General features: G+C 43.5%; 1 protein-coding gene across 1 annotated transcript in view; it reads right to left on the bottom strand.

Moving 5' to 3' along the window:
• Positions 1–16,702, bottom strand: part of CENPF (centromere protein F) — an 80,336-nt gene that overhangs the window by 34,187 nt on the left and 29,447 nt on the right. The window contains exons 11-13 of the mRNA XM_082249757.1: positions 13,176–13,311; positions 7,663–9,899; positions 1,678–5,574 (exon numbers count right to left, since the gene is read on the bottom strand). Of these exons, the coding sequence (XP_082105883.1) occupies positions 1,678–5,574; positions 7,663–9,899; positions 13,176–13,311 (6,270 nt within the window). The remainder of the gene's footprint in view (positions 1–1,677; positions 5,575–7,662; positions 9,900–13,175; positions 13,312–16,702) is intronic.

Genomic DNA, 16,702 nt, shown 5'->3' on the forward strand with positions numbered 1-16,702 from the left:
TTTGATCGCAGAATTGATTTTAAACAATGTGAGTGTTATTTTAGGGCCTAATAGATTCGTTTTGAAGGGTTTTACACTATACGGTTTATTTCCATTATGCCCGTAATTAATGGTTTGGAATGGTCTGGAGTTCTTTAACCAATTCAATACTGGGCACTTTCACCCCCTTCCTGCTATTTTTCAGCTTTCAGCGCGGTCGCACTTTAAATGACAATTGCGTGGTCAAGCAGCGCTGTACCCAGCAGCTTGAGCTGTTTCTAGAATGAAAGAAAAAGGGGCATTTTATATGCCCCCCTTTTTCTCATGGGATAAGTGGCAGGTCAAATTATTTCCAGTCAGATTTAGGCGGGTAAATAGTATATAGAATTTACCTCAGGGAGGGAGATTCCTCTCCCTGAGGTATTGGGATTAAGGGTGGAGTTTAGGCAGTCTGTCAGGTGATAGGTCAGTTAGCTAGGAATGTGGGAAGGTATCTCAGAAATTTCTAGAACATTCCAGTAGGTTATATAAGGAGCTTACATTACCTGAGGGGCTCATTCACCTCAGAGCACTTCAAGATTGGAGTTTCCCAACCCCCCCCCCCCCTCCCCTTATGTCCCGGCTGTTTGTTATGTGGAAGGTCACTCTTGCAACTATGCAAGGGGGGACTAGTATGTTTATTAACGTAGGGAGTTGTCTTTTGAAAAAAAGAATTGCTTTAGTTATTGATGCAGCCTGAGCTGTAATGGCTGGGTTGTCTGGAGTTTTAATAAAATATTTTAATTCGTTATTTGTTGATTTTAACCAGTAATAAACGGCCACGGCCAATTTTAAGCCAAGTTTTCTGGGTCATTGTCTTTTTTATAACTAGAAGTATTTATATAAGTTTATACTAAATTTAAGAGGGTATATCAAGATCCTGACTACTGTCCCATAAGACTCAAATATTCTAAGTGATTATTTGGTTCCAACATTGCCTTCTGAAGGTTCAGGACCTAGCCAACCCTGTAAAATGTCTGAACAACTCAAATTACATTTTTGACAAAAGCTTGAACAGTTCTCTTAACATGGGGTTATCCATGCCCCCCATATGGAATTCCCTGGGCGTACAGCAAGGCTAGCACACACATGAACACCTTTGGTGAAGGCTCGAAGTGCAGAAGATAGGCCGAATGACAGGGCCACAAACTGGAAGTGCAGAGGACCCACAGTAAGGTGAAGGAAGATGGGGACATGAAAGTATGCATCCTTGTTGTCTACAGAAAGTTTCCCTGATGGATGGTGGTTATGGAAGACCTAGAGAATTCCATATAGGATTTCTGGGCCTGAATGAAGACATTTAGGGCCTTCTAATATGAAATGGGCAAAAGGCACCCTTTTTGGTTTTGAGAACTGAGGACAGGCTGAATTAGAACCCCTGGAACTGCACTGCCAGGGAGAACGGAACTTATGTGACACAGAGGGTTCACTAACTGCAATAAAAGATCTAAAAGGAGCAGTACTAAAAGCACAGTATCCTTAAAATATTGTTTAAAGAATACACACATGTATTAAATTGTATTATTGCATCTGCCTGATTTCAGATTTAAGGCAAAACATTTTTAGAGAGCAAGTTTGTAAAATGCACCGTGAATAGGAATTAGTTCAATGGTTACTTTCAAAATGCACATCAATGAAACACCAAAACAAAAATCATACCTTTTCTAGAAGTGTTCTTTTGTCAGCATTCACGGATTCCAACTGTGTTCCCAAATTATCACAGGATAGTTTGAGGTCTGAGAGGATAGCTTGAAGGGAGTCATTCTCTGATGACATGGTCTGCAACTTGTTTTCCAATTCTTCCAACCTTGACAGCAAATTCATCTTTTCAAGTTTCAGATTTTCCATCATCTGTTCAAATCGAGAGCATTCTGTGGAGTATTTTAATTCCCGATCTTCTGAATCTTTAAGTTGGGTCTCAAGAGCGGTGAGGCGCTGTGTCTTTTCAGCTATTTGGAGCTTACATTCTTCGACTTCCAGTGAGAGTCGATCTACATATTCCTTGAGGTCATTGCTGGTCACCTGAGCTTCTTCCAACTGTTGTACTAACTGAGCTTTCTCTTGTTCCATCATATGTTTGATTTCAGCATGTTCTGCTAGGGCTGCTTCACATTTCTGGTCAGAAAGGGCTTTTTGCTTACACAGGTCATTTAATTGAGTTTGAAACATCTCAAGTTCCTTCTCAGAACTTCCTCTGTATTGAGTATGCTCAGCTTCTATCTTTTCTAGAAGAGCGCTTTTCTCAGAATTTGCAGATTCCAACTGTGTAACCAAATTCTCACAGGATAGTTTGAGGTCAGAGATGATAGCTTTAAGGGATTCATTCTCTGCCAACATAGTCTGTAACTTGTTTTCAAATTCTTCCAACCTTGACAGCAAATTCATCTTTTCACTTTTCAGATTTTCCATTAGCTGTTGAAATTGAGAGCATTCTGTGGAGTATTTTGATTCCTGATCTTCTGAATCTTTAAGTTGGGTCTCAAGAGCAATGAGACGCTGTGTCTTTTCAGCTATTTGGAGCTTACATTCTTCGACTTCCAGTGAGAGTCGATCTACAGATTCCTTGTGGTCATTGCTGGTCACCTGAGCTTCTTCCAACTGTTGTACTAACTGAGCTTTCTCTTGTTCCATCATATGTTTGATTTCAGCATGTTCAGCTAGGGCTGCTTCACATTTCTGGTCAGAAAGGGCTTTTTGCTTACACAGGTCATTCATTTGAGTTTGAAGAATCTCGAGTTCCTTCTGAGAACTTTCTCTGAGTTGAGTATGCTCAGCTTCTCTCTTTTCTAGAAGAGCGCTTTTCTCCGAATTTGAAGATTCCAACTGTGTAACCAAATTCTCACAGGATAGTTTGAGGTCAGAGATGATAGCTTGAAGAGATTCATTTTCTGCTGTCACAGTCTGTAACTTGCTTTCAAATTCTTCCAATTTTGACAGCAAATTCATCTTTTCATCTCTCAGATTTCCTGTCACCTGTTCAAATCTAGAGCATTCTACAGAATATTTGGATTCCCATTCTTCAGAATCTTTAAGTTGGGTCTCAAGAGTGATAAGACACTGGGTCTTTTCAGCTATTTGGAACTTACATTCTTCTACTTCCAGAGAGAGTCTATCTACAGATTCCTTGAGGTCATTGCTGGTCACCTGAGCTTCTTCCAACTGTTGTACTAACTGAGCTTTCTCTTGTTCCATCATATCTTTGGATTCAGCATGTTCTGCTAGGGCTGCTTCACATTTCTGGTCAGAAAGGGCTTTTTGCTTACACAGATCGTTCATTTGAGTTTGAAGAATCTCGAGTTCCTTCTGAGAACTTTCTCTGAGTTGAGTATGCTCAGCTTCTATCTTTTCTAGAAGAGCGCTTTTCTCAGAATTTGAAGATTCCAACTGTGTAACCAAATTCTCACAGGATAGTTTGAGGTCAGAGATGATAACTTGAAGAGATTCATTTTCTGCTGTCACAGTCTGTAACTTGCCTTCAAATTCTTCCAATTGTGACAGCAAATTCATCTTTTCAGTTCTCAGATTTTCTGTCACCTGTTCAAATTGAGAGCATGCTGAAGAATATTTAGATTCCCATTCTTCAGAATCTTTAAGTTGGCTCTCAAGAGCTGTTAGATGTTGTGTCTTCTCAGCTAGTTGGAGCTTACATTCTTCTACTTCCACTGAGAGTTTATCTACAGATTCTTTAAGATCACTGCTAGCCACCTTGGCTTCTTCCAACTGTTGTACCAACTGCGTTCTCTCTTGTTCCATCGTAACTCTGATTTCAGAATGCTCAACTATGATTGCTTCAAACCTCTGGTCAGATTGGGCTTTCTGCTTACATGTGTCATTCATTTGAGTTTGAAGCATCTCAAGTTCCTTCTCAGAACTTTCTTTGAATCTAGTATGCTCTGTTTCTCTTTTTTCCAGAGTCTCTGTAAGAGTAAGAATGGCAGTTTCTAATTCAATTACTTTTGTCTGGCTATTCTGAAGCTCATTTTCCAGATCCAGAATTGTTTTCCTTAATGTATTCAACTCTTTCTCCAGGGCTTCTTTTTGGGATTGTAAGCTTTCTGTCTCCTCCTTCGCAGTTTCTGTCTGAAGGATAGCGCTTTCCAAATTTTCCTCGGCCATGACCAACTCCCGCTCCAAAGACTCGATCTTATCATTGAGACTGTCAAATTTCCTCTCACTATCTTTTAGCTTCTCAAAGGTCTGACGTTTTTTCTTTTCATCTGACTCAATTTTAACTTTAAGCTTCTCAATTCCTGTCCGCATAAGAGCCACTTCTTCCTGAGCAGAGTTCAACTTGGTGGTCATTTCATGTTTCTCTGCCTGGCAGCGTTCCAGTAAGCGAGAGAGTTCACCCTTTCCTTCATTAGAGGAACTCAGCCGAGCCTCCAATTCTTGCCTTTCATGGAACAGGAGCCGTTTCTCCTCTTGTACCCGCTGCACCTGACTTTGCAGCTCTTGAATTTGCAAATTCTCATTTTCTCGTAAGAGAGCCATGTTGTCTCTTTCTGTCGTTAACTCTACAGTGGTCAAATTTGCCACCTCGATCTTCCCTTTCAAAGATCGTATATCAGCTTCCAAAATCTTTATAAGCTCTTTGGTGCTTTCCTTGTTGGATTCAAACTCTGTTTCTCTTTCCTTCAGTTTTTTGTTCATTTGTTCAATTTCTTCCTTTTCTTCCACTAAGTTTTCCAGCTCTTGAGTTAACTGATTTTTCTCTGCCTGGAGTGCTTTGAGAACTTCTTCCAAACCATTGAAAGATCTTAAATGGCTTTCACTTTCTTCTTTCAAACGCTGATATTTAGACTGAAGGGAATCCAGATCTGCTTCTAGAGACAATGCATGATTCTCGATATTTGTTTTTTCCGACTTAGTTCTTTTTATTTCATTTTCTACCTGAAGATAGCTTTCTTTCCATTCCTCATTTGACAGCTCTAAACGGTCTCTTATTTCTGAGAACTCTGAAATCTTTGTCTTGAGCAGTTCCATCCCTGTCAAATTTTCATGAAGAGCTTTTTCAAGGTCAGCAATTCTGTTCAATGACTGCAGTTTTTCGGTGGAAATCAAGTCAATTTTTTCCAATAATTGAGATCTTTCATTTTCTAGTTCCTTTGATTTTTGTTCTAGTTCATGGTTTTGACCCTCCTTAATGCTAAGTTCAGTCTTGTGTATCTCAATTTGCAAAGAGAGCTCTTTTATTTCCATTATCAAATGTTGATTATTCTTCTCTTTTTCCTTAATAAGTTGAAGAAGATTCTCTCTTTCATTTGAAGACTCCGGAGTCTCTACCCGCGAACACTCAGAAGCTCCTCTGACTTTTGGCTTATCTGCTGTGCTAGTTTTTCTTTTCTTCCTCTGCCTAGACGACCTTCTGTTTCCTTTGTTTTCATTCTCTTCCTCTTTGCTAGTATCCTCTGTGCTTCCTTCAGAATTACTTTTGGGTTTTTCCTTGCCTTGCTTTGGAGTTTCACTTTTTCTGGATTCATGGTTGCCAAGCGAAAGTCTTCCAATGGGCAAAACAGTGCAGAGGCTTTGATTGGTGGCATCAAGTCTTGAAGTTATCTAATTAGGGAAGCAAAAAGTACAATAAATCAAGTCACCCAAATAAAGCACTACTGGTTTTGTTTAACCTACTCTCACACCTATTTTTTAAAAAGTATAATTTCTAGGCATAGTTGCACTCTTTAACCACTTCTCGACGACCCGCCACCTTTTTACTGCAGCAGGGTGGCTCTCCTGCGCAAACCGATGTAGGTCTACGTCGGTCGCAGGAAGCTAGGGGGCGAGTGCGCGCCAGCGGCGGGGCGCTCCCGCCCCCACTTGGCAGCAGGAAAGCCGATGCACGGGTCAGGCAGCTCCGATTGCCGTCTGACACCCGCGATCGCTCCCCGCTGACAAGAGGACGGTCGGCTGTTGTAAACACAGCCGACCGTTCTTCTCCCTGAAATGATCACAGAGCTCATGTGATCCTTCTATATAGGATCACATGTCTCTATGGTCATTTCATAAGCCAAGCCCCCCACAGTTAGAATCACTCCCCTAGGCTCGCATTTAACCCATCACCCATAGGTTTAACCCCTTCCCTGCCAGTGTCATTATTACAGTAACAGTGCATATTTTAGCACTGATTACTGTAGTAATGTCACTGGTACCCCCAAAAGTGTCAAAAATGTCAGTTAGGGGTCCGATCTGTCCGCAATGTCGCAGTCCCGCAAAAAAAAAAAAAAATTCGCAGATCGCCGCCATTACTAGTAAAAAAATAAATAAAAATGACATAAATCTTTCCCATAGTTAGTAGACGCGATAACTTTTGCGCAAACCAATCAAAATACGCTTATTGCGATTTTTTTAACCAAAAATAAGTAGTAGAAAACAAATTGGCCTAAAATGTTAAAAAATTTAGATTTTTAAATTTTTTTTTTTAGATTGTCATGTAGCAGAATGTGAAAAATATTTTTTTTTTTTTTCAAAATTGTCGCTCTTTTTTTGTTTATAGCGCAAAAAATAAAAATTGCACAGGTGATCAAATACCACCAAAAGGAAACTCTATTTGTGGGAAAAAAAGGACATCAATTTTATTTGGGTACAGCGTCGCATGACCGCGCAATTGTCCGTTAAAGTTACGCAGTGCCGAATCGCAAAATAGGGCCTGGTCATTAAGGGGGCAACTCCTTCCGGTCTTAAAGTGGTAGTAAAGGCTTTTTTTATATTTATACCTACAGGTAAGCCTATAATAAGGCTTACCAGTAGGTACAAGTAAATATCTCCTAAATGTGCAACATTTAAGAGATATGCACTTTAGCAGTGCCAGTGATGTCACTGGCGCATGTGCACAGCCCTCTCATTGGATGGCGTGCTATCCATAGAGAGTTGTGCCCTGGAAGGAAGACTGGAAACTATCAGCATGCCACCAGGGGGCTTAGTTTTCAGGTAAGTTTCACATAATGTGCTAGCAATTTTTTTTTTTTTTTTTGCGGTTTACTACCGCTTTAAAGGGCTAGTTAAAGTGTAATCCCACCAAAAAAATATTTTATTTATGGGGGGAATGCTGGTGAGTGGAATCTCCAGTAAGTTTATTATATCTCTTAAGGACTTTAGAACTCCCTGCACAAGTTAGAGTCTGTCCCACCAGACTGTGAAAAAGGGGTGTTAGTCTCCTGCAGCTAGACCTCAGAGCTAACTGCATATGCTGTATTATAAAAAAAAGTCTAGCCTTTGGAACCATTTAAGCTTTCCCAAAGAATTATTTTATATCGATGCATTCCCTGCATGAAGTTAAAAAAAAACGCTGCACTAGTTGTATAACTACAGGTCATTTTGGACTACAGGTGGATACTTTTTCTAGGGGTTCTATTTTCTTTACGGTTGTTCCTCCCTTTCTGCTCTAACTGGAAGTATTTTCGAACTGCTTTTCTACTGGGAAGCCTTTTACGCTATGCCGAGGCTAGCTTTGTACACTTCTAAACCTTCTTTTCATTTAGGATAACCCTTTGTGTCGTTTTCTGATGTTCAGATGGACCTGCTACTGTGTATCAGTCTGTCATGTTTTCTCTTAGTCTAAGTTTTTTGCCAGCAAATTTGTATTTTGTATAAAACTTTAAAATCCAATCAAACTTTTTGTGAAATAAAATAGCTTACACGCATACTTACATCTTCACTATCAAACAATAGAGAACGGGCACTTAAGTCGAGGACCTGGAGTTCAAGCTTTGCAGCCTCTAAATCTTGTGACAACTGGTCACTGCGAGCCTTCTCTTCTAACAACTTTGCTTCCATTTCCGATGCTTGATCCTTTAATTTCTCTTGCCATACTGAAATGTCATCTAAATGCTGTTTGCGTAGGTTATCTAGCTCCACCTGATAAACTGTAAGCAAGTCTTTGACACTACACGCGTCTTCGTTGGTTAAGCGAGAAAATAAAACGTGTTGCTCCTCAGGGGATTGCTGGAGAATCAAGTCAACAAGCTGACCAGAAATAGATTTTCTGTCTCTCTTCGTTTCTCCACCAGTCTCATCGCTGTTGACTTTAACTGATGGAGAAATAAAAGGAGACAGGGAAGTGGTGTGCTGGGCCTGCAGTTGGTTCAGCTCCAAGAGTTGAGTCAATGACTTGGTAATATCATCTGTGCTTGCCAAAGTCAGCTGGTCCAGATTTATCAACAAGGTCTCATTCTCTTCGTGGTGCTGTGGTATCAGCGATAAAGGACGTGTCTCTTCATCAAGTATTTTACTATCATCAAAAAATGGATCACACATTTCAAACATAGTTTGATTTCCATCCATACTGATCCTCTTTTTCTCGTTCCAACCTTTGGAGCTCAGTAAGGTTTCTTGCTCGGTGCTTGGGTGGATAAGGCCCCCAACATCTTTGATTGGTGAGTTTTGGATACTGGCAGACTTGTTGATATCTTTTACAATTATGGATTTAGTCTCAGACTCCGTTTTTGGAGATTCCAACTGAGCCTGAAGTTTCTTTAAAGACATTTCTTTGTCCTTCAAAGAGACTCTTAACTCTTCCATGATTTTATTAAGTAAAAGTTCATTGTTTCGGAGGCTTCCAACCAGTGCTGTCAGTTCCTCATTAGCTCTAAGCAGACGGTTGTTCTCCTTTTGAATCCTGCCCAACTTTTCTTTGAATTCCTCCAGCTCCATTTTCAAACAATTCTTTACATCTTTGTCACCGTCTGTTACGGATTCTTCCTCCATGCTGTCAGCACAATCCCGTTTTACATTTTGGCCAGTCATCGGGCCCAAGTCAACATTCACTTTCTGTAACTGTGTCTTCTCATTACTCAGCTTAATGCTGAGTTCTTTCATTTGTTTGTTGTCTGCAGTTAGCATCTCAATTTCTTTTTTATTTGAACTAATTAACACAGTTAACGACTCTCTCTCTACAGACCAAGACTCCGACAGCTGCTTCAGCTCCTGTAGTTGATCAGAAAGTTCTTTGTTACTTTGATTAGCAGACTCCAATTCTGAATTAGCAACTCTCAGTTTTTCAGACGACGTGTAAATTTCTTCCTCCTTTTCCCTGATGGCAGAAACAACAGAATCAACATAAGTTTGTTTGGAGGATATGTTCTCTTGTAAGCTTTCAACCTGGCATTGAGATTCAGAGACAAATCTCTCATGCATTTCTTTTACTTGTAACATTTCATTCTGAACATCCATTTTGCTTTTCAGAAGTTCATCATGTTGACTCTGTATTTCAGCACATAGTTTCTTCTGGTTCTGTAATTCGCTCTCCAAGTAGGACACTTGGCTCGAACTGTCTGCTGATTCTCGAAGTTTAACTTCAGCCTCCAGTTCATATATCCGCTTTACCAGACAGTCTATATCATTTTGGTATTTCTGCCCTTCGGATTCGAGTTGCTGTTGAATTTTTGAACATGTAACTTGTTGGGCCTCCAGATCAGCGGTTTTCAGGTTAATAAGCTCTTGCAGATTTTTGACCTGTGTGTGCAGACTTTGCTTGTCATTTTCTAGAGCATTTACTTGGTCCGTATGACTCTTGATCAAAGATTCCAATTCTTTCACTCTTGCCAACATTTCTTCTCTTTCTATGGAGGATCGAGAAGCAACATTTTCATGTTCATTCTTCCATCTAGAAAGGGAAGTATTTGTACTGATTAAATCTTGGCATTCTTTTTCTTTACAATCAAGCTGCTTCTTCAAAGTCAGCGACTCCTCGGCCTTCTTAGTTAAGGCGTTCTTGGTCTCGTCAATGTCGTTCTCCCTTTTCTTTAGCATGTCTTGTGAGATATCTCTTTCTCTTTCCAGATTAGCCAGGGTCACTTTCAGATTTTGTAAGCTTTCACATTTTGAATCTTGACTTTGTAGTTTCTGTAGGGTGCATTTCAGCTCAGCTTCCAAGTTGCTATTTTTGTCTGCAGAACAAGAAACCGATCTTTTAAATATTTCATAAACAAAGAATATTCAAGTTGTGCCGCATGTTAAAACCCAACTCAGAATAAAACTGTTTTTTCCCAAGTCACCTTTTACCCCATATAAAATTTTAAACACATTGTGGAATCGGTACACAAACTCAGTATCGTAAGCCTTCAGCTGTGGTCAATCACATTTAGGAGGTTTGTAGCTCATACATGGGGGGGGGGGTTGTTCAGTGGCGGCTGGTGCTCCATGGGCTGGCTCCAGTCCACACACCATAGCCCCCCCCCCGGACCACACCAGCTCCAGCCCGCATACCATACACCCCCACCCCCCGGACCACACCAGCTCCAGCCCGCATACCATACCCCCTGGACCACACCAGCTCCAGCCCGCATACCATACCCCAGCTCCAGCCCGCATACCATACCCCCACCCCCCCCGGACCACACCAGCTCCAGCCCGCATACCATACCCCCCCCCACCAGCTCCAGCCCGCATACCATACCCCCCCCCGGACCACACCAGCTCCAGCCCGCATACCATACCCCCCGGACACCAGCTCCAGCCCGCATACCATACCCCAGCTCCAGCCCGCATACCATACCCCAGCTCCAGCCCGCATACCATACCCCCCCCACGAGCTCCAGCCCACATACCATACCCCCCCGGACCACACCAGCTCCAGCCCGCATACCATACCCCCCCGGACCACACCAGCTCCAGCCCACATACCATACCCCAGCTCCAGCCCGCATACCATACCCCCCCCCCGGACCACACCAGCTCCAGCCCGCATACCATACTCCCCCCCACACCAGCCCGCATACCATACCCCCCCCCCCCGGACCACACCAGCTCAAGCCCGCATACCATACCCCCCCCCTCGGACCACACCAGCTCCAGCCCGCATACCATACCCCCCCCCCCTCGGACCACACCAGCTCCAGCCCGCATACCATACCCCCCCCCCCCAGACCACACCAGCTCCAGCCCGCATACCATACCCCCCCTCCCCCAGGTCGCTGGCTTACTCCCCCCTGAACTGACATGTGGAGGGCAGGCAGTCTCCTCCGGGGGGGGGGTCACACCATACCCGTCCCCCCGCCCTGGACCACACTAGCTCCAGCCCGCATGCCATACACCCCCCCCCCCGGACCACACCAGCTCCAGCCCGCACACCATAATACCCCCCCCCCTCAGGTTACTGGCTCACTCCCCCTGGACTGACATGTGGAGGGCAGGCAGCGGTGGTGGCAGCTACCCCCTCAGTCTTCTTCGTGGGTCGGGCTTCCCGTGTCTCCTCCCCCCTCCTCCTCGGCCAATAGCATGGCACATGGAGAGTCCGTGTGACAATAGCGAATATTCATTCGCTATTGTCACACAACTGACTTGAGCCCACCCTTTTTTTGAAGCCTATTAGAGCATCTGGCTTTAATCACGTGCTTCAAAAAAAAAAAAAAAACCCATTGGAATCCATGCGTCCAGCGCCCTGCATGTAGATTAGGGGGCCGGATGCATGGATGGGGGGACGGCGCCCCTGCTCCTCCAATGGACAGGCCGCCTCTGGGTTTGTTCACACACACAAAATCTGAAGTTACAACAATTTTTCATCTTGTCTCCCTTTCCCTGATTGAGTTTCTATAACCACTTGCAGACTTCCCCACCCACAATGCAGTGCAGACGGAAAGGCAAAGCAACATACTGGTACATCGCCTCCTGCTTCTGGGTTTAAAGCGTGTGCTTGCTATTTAGTAAAATCAGCACACATTAACACTTGTTAAGCACACAGTTAACCCTTTGATCAACCTAGATATTAACCCTTTCCTAGCCAGTGTCATCAGTACAGTAAAAGTGTATAGGATTATCACTGATCACTGAATTCGTATCACTGGTGATGTGTAATTTAGTCAGTTTCCCCCCACAGAATCGGTGTCAAATTGCTTGCCGTACTATCACAGTCCCATTAGGAGTCACTGATCCCCAACCATTAGTAGTATATTTAAAAAAAAAAAAAAAAAAAAACTATCTTACAAAAGTGAGTACACCCCTCACATTTTTGTAAATATTTTATTGTACCTTTTCCTTATTGTACCAGATAGATGATGGGTCTGTTGCTGGTCCTTCACAGTTTAAATCACATGCTGGAGATGGGGAGGTGACCTACAGTATCTCACAAAAGTGAGTACACCCCTCACACAAAAAAAAAAAAAAAACAATTTGGACGGTGCTGTTGCCGAAAATAGGCTCTGATTTGGCATGTGATTTGACATGTCAAATCTGCCCGATGTGAACGGGGGCTTAATGTTCCATAAACGACACCCTGAAACAGATTGCAAAATGCAGTGAGCTTGACAGAATCGCATTGCATGGGTGTTCACACCCATGCGATGCAATTTTGATGTGGGGGAAAAAAGGGCCCATATCTGCACCAAAATGTTGTAGGACCCTTTTTTCCCCGCACCTATCTTATCGCATGGGTGTGAACACCCATGAGATGCAATTCTGGCAAGCATTGTCTGGCAAGCATTGCATTGTGGGAAAGTGAGAGTTACTAAAATAGCAGAAAGGTGATTTTTAGCTAAATAAAAAAAAAAAAAAAAACGCTCAAAAATGCTGATGCAAAAAAGCTGAAAAACTCACTACAAAGCTACTGGCGTTTTTATAATATCCAGTGTGCATGAGGGCTAATGATCACCAGGACAGACAGACAAGGGGGTGGCAGCTGGTGATGCTGAACTATAAGACCAGAGAAAATCAGGTCTCAAAAACAAAAAGTAAACCAAATCAGCTGGGCACGATAATTCCGTGGAATTTAGAGAGTTACTTTTCCTAAAAATATGCTTTAGACCCTGGTCACACCTAAGCATTTTTCAGCTCGTAAAACTCTCATCTCTGAAGTCTCAAAACGCCCACTAAGCAAAATCCCATTCATTTCAATGGCCCCTGTTCACATATGAGCATTTTGTCGCCTGAAGCAAAACGCCTTTTTTGGCAGATTACAGGCGTTTTTTGTTAGATATCAATGCCTGCCTCCAAACACCGGCAAAAAACGCCTGAAAAAACACCCAAAATTGATACGCTCAGGTGTGAATGGAGCCTTATTGTGCATACTTAGCTCAGTAAAAAACAACTTATAGCAAGTGCCTGGTTTAGTCCAATTTCTGTGTTACCCTTTTGTTAAAATATTAAAAAACAAAATATGCCAGACACTTTTAGCACGTTGTGGTTGCAGGACAATGCCGCCGCCGCCGCCCCGAAGGTGAGGCATTTACCTGTCAGTTTATCCACCATCTGCTGGTTTTGCCTTATAGTTTTGTTTGCTGCATTCATTTCCTCCTCCATTTTCATAGCTTCCTTAGTCTTCTGATCCAGTTGGCTTCGAATTGCATTTTGCTGAGACTTGGCTTCCTAAGGACACAAATAAAATGATCGGAATTATTTACAGGTCATGATGGTTCAGTTTTAAAGAGTCTTAATGGCTCCATTAAAGAAACTGCCCAAATCACCTTCAAAGAAACACAGTTATTAAAGAGGCTGCAAACCCTTCCAACTGTATACACACGGAAGTGACTGTCCTCGGGTGATACACAGAAATGAAACAAATCCTTTTACATAAGTTGTACCTGTATCTGAATAATCTCTTCAGAGCCTTTCAAAGTCCACAGATCAAAGGCTATTTCTCAGCAACAGAAGGGCAGGGGGCAGGTATTAGACATCACACACTGCACAGCAAAGAGCTGAGTGTAATCTTAGACATGAGTGGAGGGCAGGGGAGGACTGGGCCAGGGGGGCAATTGCCTCCTGGGCCGCTCTGATGCCCCGTAAAAAGACTGCACCGCTTTTACCATAGACATGCCTAAAGGATTCCTGGTGAAGAGAAGTAAAAAGTCCCTGCCGCTGACCTACTGAGTGCGGGATGAAGACAAGGACAGAGTGTAGGCCTCCCGCCCTCCAGCATGGTTGGTGTAAACTGTGTCTGAGCAGAAGCGGATTCCATGCCCCACTGGAGACTCTTCCTCTGGCCAGCCCCAACCGAGCTGTCCCAGCTCCCCCCAACCGCCCCCGGCTGGCCAGGTTGAGAACCCGGATTCGGCCAGTGGGTAGAAAGTACCTGGAGCGAAGCTTCAGCCTGGAATGGGGGTCAGAAGGAGGCCGGGAAAAGGGAGAGTGGGAGGGGCTGTGTCGCTGCACCATGGGCCTCTAGACTGTACTTGCCCCCTGAACGAAAGTTGCCAGTTGGCCCCACTCATGGAGGGAGGGGACTCTACACAATCTCATAGGGAAACACGCACAGCTGAGGCTCGTAATTAACTTCTATCTGCTGGAGGCGGGGCAGGGTCATCTCTCAGGATTCTGTGGTTTAGACATAACCAATCAGAAGTGATTCATGCAGCTAGACTCTCACGCAGGAGTGTCAAACTGGCGGCCCTCCAGCTGTTGCAGAACTACAAATCCCATCATGCCTCTGCCTATGGGAGTCAGATTTGTAACTGCAAAGCGTCATGGGAAGACAGAGAAGACAGAAATCACACTAGCCGCTTTAGACTGAGGCTACTACACATTAGAGAGGGATGTGCTTTGTTGTTTTTTTTTTCAGAGGTTTACAACCACTTTGGTTGCAGTAAAAAGATGTCCTCAGAAGATGCCAATCTCTGAACTCCCAAACTGTTGTATGCAGCACTTTGGAAGTACTACTGCCAAATGTTTTGTGGTAACTATACTGCAGCATGAACAGTATTAATGGCAACAGATTGTAGTTCATGCTTCTGCTAAAGTAATAAATGGATGTATTTCTTTAAAAAAATGGATGCCACCGAAAAGAGGCATGTGTCAAAGTAAGGAAATGGGTAAGCCAAAAACTTCATGGTGTAAATACAGAAGGATCCAGTGGGACATTATTCTGCTCATTGTGTGTACCTTGAAAAATGACAGCAGACAAGGAATTATTTTTTCTGCATCTGCGGTCACAATTTGAAAACAGTGCGTCCGTGCATGGCTCCGCCCACACAGCCACGCCATTCATTCACAGTTCTGTTAATGAACTACAACTACTGTCTGCCATTGAGGCAGACAGCTTGTCCTGTTCTAAGAACTGCGAGGGCGCAGATGAGCACTCTTGTAGTTCATGGATTCGTCCTGCTATTTAGTAACAGTCTGCCTGTATGTGAGGTATAGGCAGACAGCTATACTGAGAGTTTACAGGAGCCTGACATTACACCCAGGATCTCCAACGCTCTACAGCACACGTGTCAAACACAAGGCCCGGAGGCCGAATCTGGCCCGCCAGGCCATTTCATGTGGCCCTCGCACCTATCCTGCAGCTACAGCACCCCCCTCATCTCTGTCCCTACCATGTTATAGCAGTAGGCAGCAGAGAGGATGACAAAACTCCTCCGCCAGGTCTTGTGCTGCTTATATCCAATCCCCCACACCATCTCAACAGTCAGTAACAGAGGACACGACAGAACTCATCCTAGAGATCCTGCGCCTCTCTGTGGTATGCTCCAGTCTCCGCCTCCCCTGGTCTCAGCATTCAACAGACTCTGGCGGCTGACTCCAGCCTTCCTCTGGTCCTCCTCCAGACCCTGCATTCTCTGTTTCACTGCTCTGCCCCTAGCTTCTTCCTGGCAACAGCACATGGTAAAGTGGGTGCACTGTGATGCAAGTGAATGTGGGGGACCCATGATTTCTGATGGTGGGGGGGAGCTCTTGACATCTGATTTTAGGGGGGGAATTGGGGTGCTCTGGACATCTAGCTTTACAGATGCAACCGGCCCTTTCAGGGCAACCCTAATGCTGATGCGGCCCGCGATGAAATCGAGTTGGACACCCCTACAGGCTCTTTAGGAGAAAAATTATATTAAATGCATTTTTTTTTTTTTTTTTTTACCTGCTGTGCATTTATTTTTATTTTTTTCAAGAAGTTAACAAATCCTTTAAAGACCTTATTTTCCTGGAATGTGCGCAGAGCAAGTCAAAGTCAAAGAGAAAAGCCGATGGCATTTTTATGCTTTCAAGAATCCTTTAATATTTATATTTTGTGTCTTTTCAGACATTCTAAAGGGAGATCACACCACCCACTGTTTACCAGAAGAAAAATCACAGCTTCGCCATCCCTTAATCCCCCTCAACAACTGTGGCACAGTTTGTACATCACTGCCGGAAAGGCACAGCATGTTCAGTGTCATTTAACAGGACACAAGTAGACTGTACAAGGAAACCTGCAAGATATTTAAAAGACCGATTCCACCTCTTGCAATATGTTACTCGTATAGATTGTGTAATCTTTAACAAGTTGCTAGGAACCACATCACCCCCCCCCCCTCCATGACTGACAGCATGAGGGGGGATCAGCTGCTGTAGCAGATGGCCTGGTAGTTCCACCACACTCATCGTCCATAGACTCTTCCTCCAGCTCTCCATCTAAAGGCTCTGTACAAGTAGGGTGCTGGAGAAGAGTCTGCAAGAAACTAGCATTGCACCTGTGATTCACTGATTGCCGGTTTAACGCCTTCCAGACTACTGTGCAAAAAAAAAAAAAAAATGAACATTTTTTTTCTGCAAAAAAATGTTTTTTTTTTTATTTATCAAAAGGTGAACTTGGCATTTAATTACTACAGAAGAGATCACGGTGAAATCGGTCAATTGAATTATTTGTTGCAGGTATTTATATAGCACCAACAACTTATGCAGCACTTTACATTTTGTACATTCACATCAGTCTCTGCCAGAGGTGGGGGACTTGAGTCACATTACTTGACTTGAGTCAGACTTAAGTCGCCAGTTTGAGGACTTGAGA

Source organism: Pelophylax lessonae (genome assembly GCF_965119305.1).
Source record: "Pelophylax lessonae genome assembly, chromosome: 3".
NCBI classification, from domain to species: domain Eukaryota; kingdom Metazoa; phylum Chordata; class Amphibia; order Anura; family Ranidae; genus Pelophylax; species Pelophylax lessonae.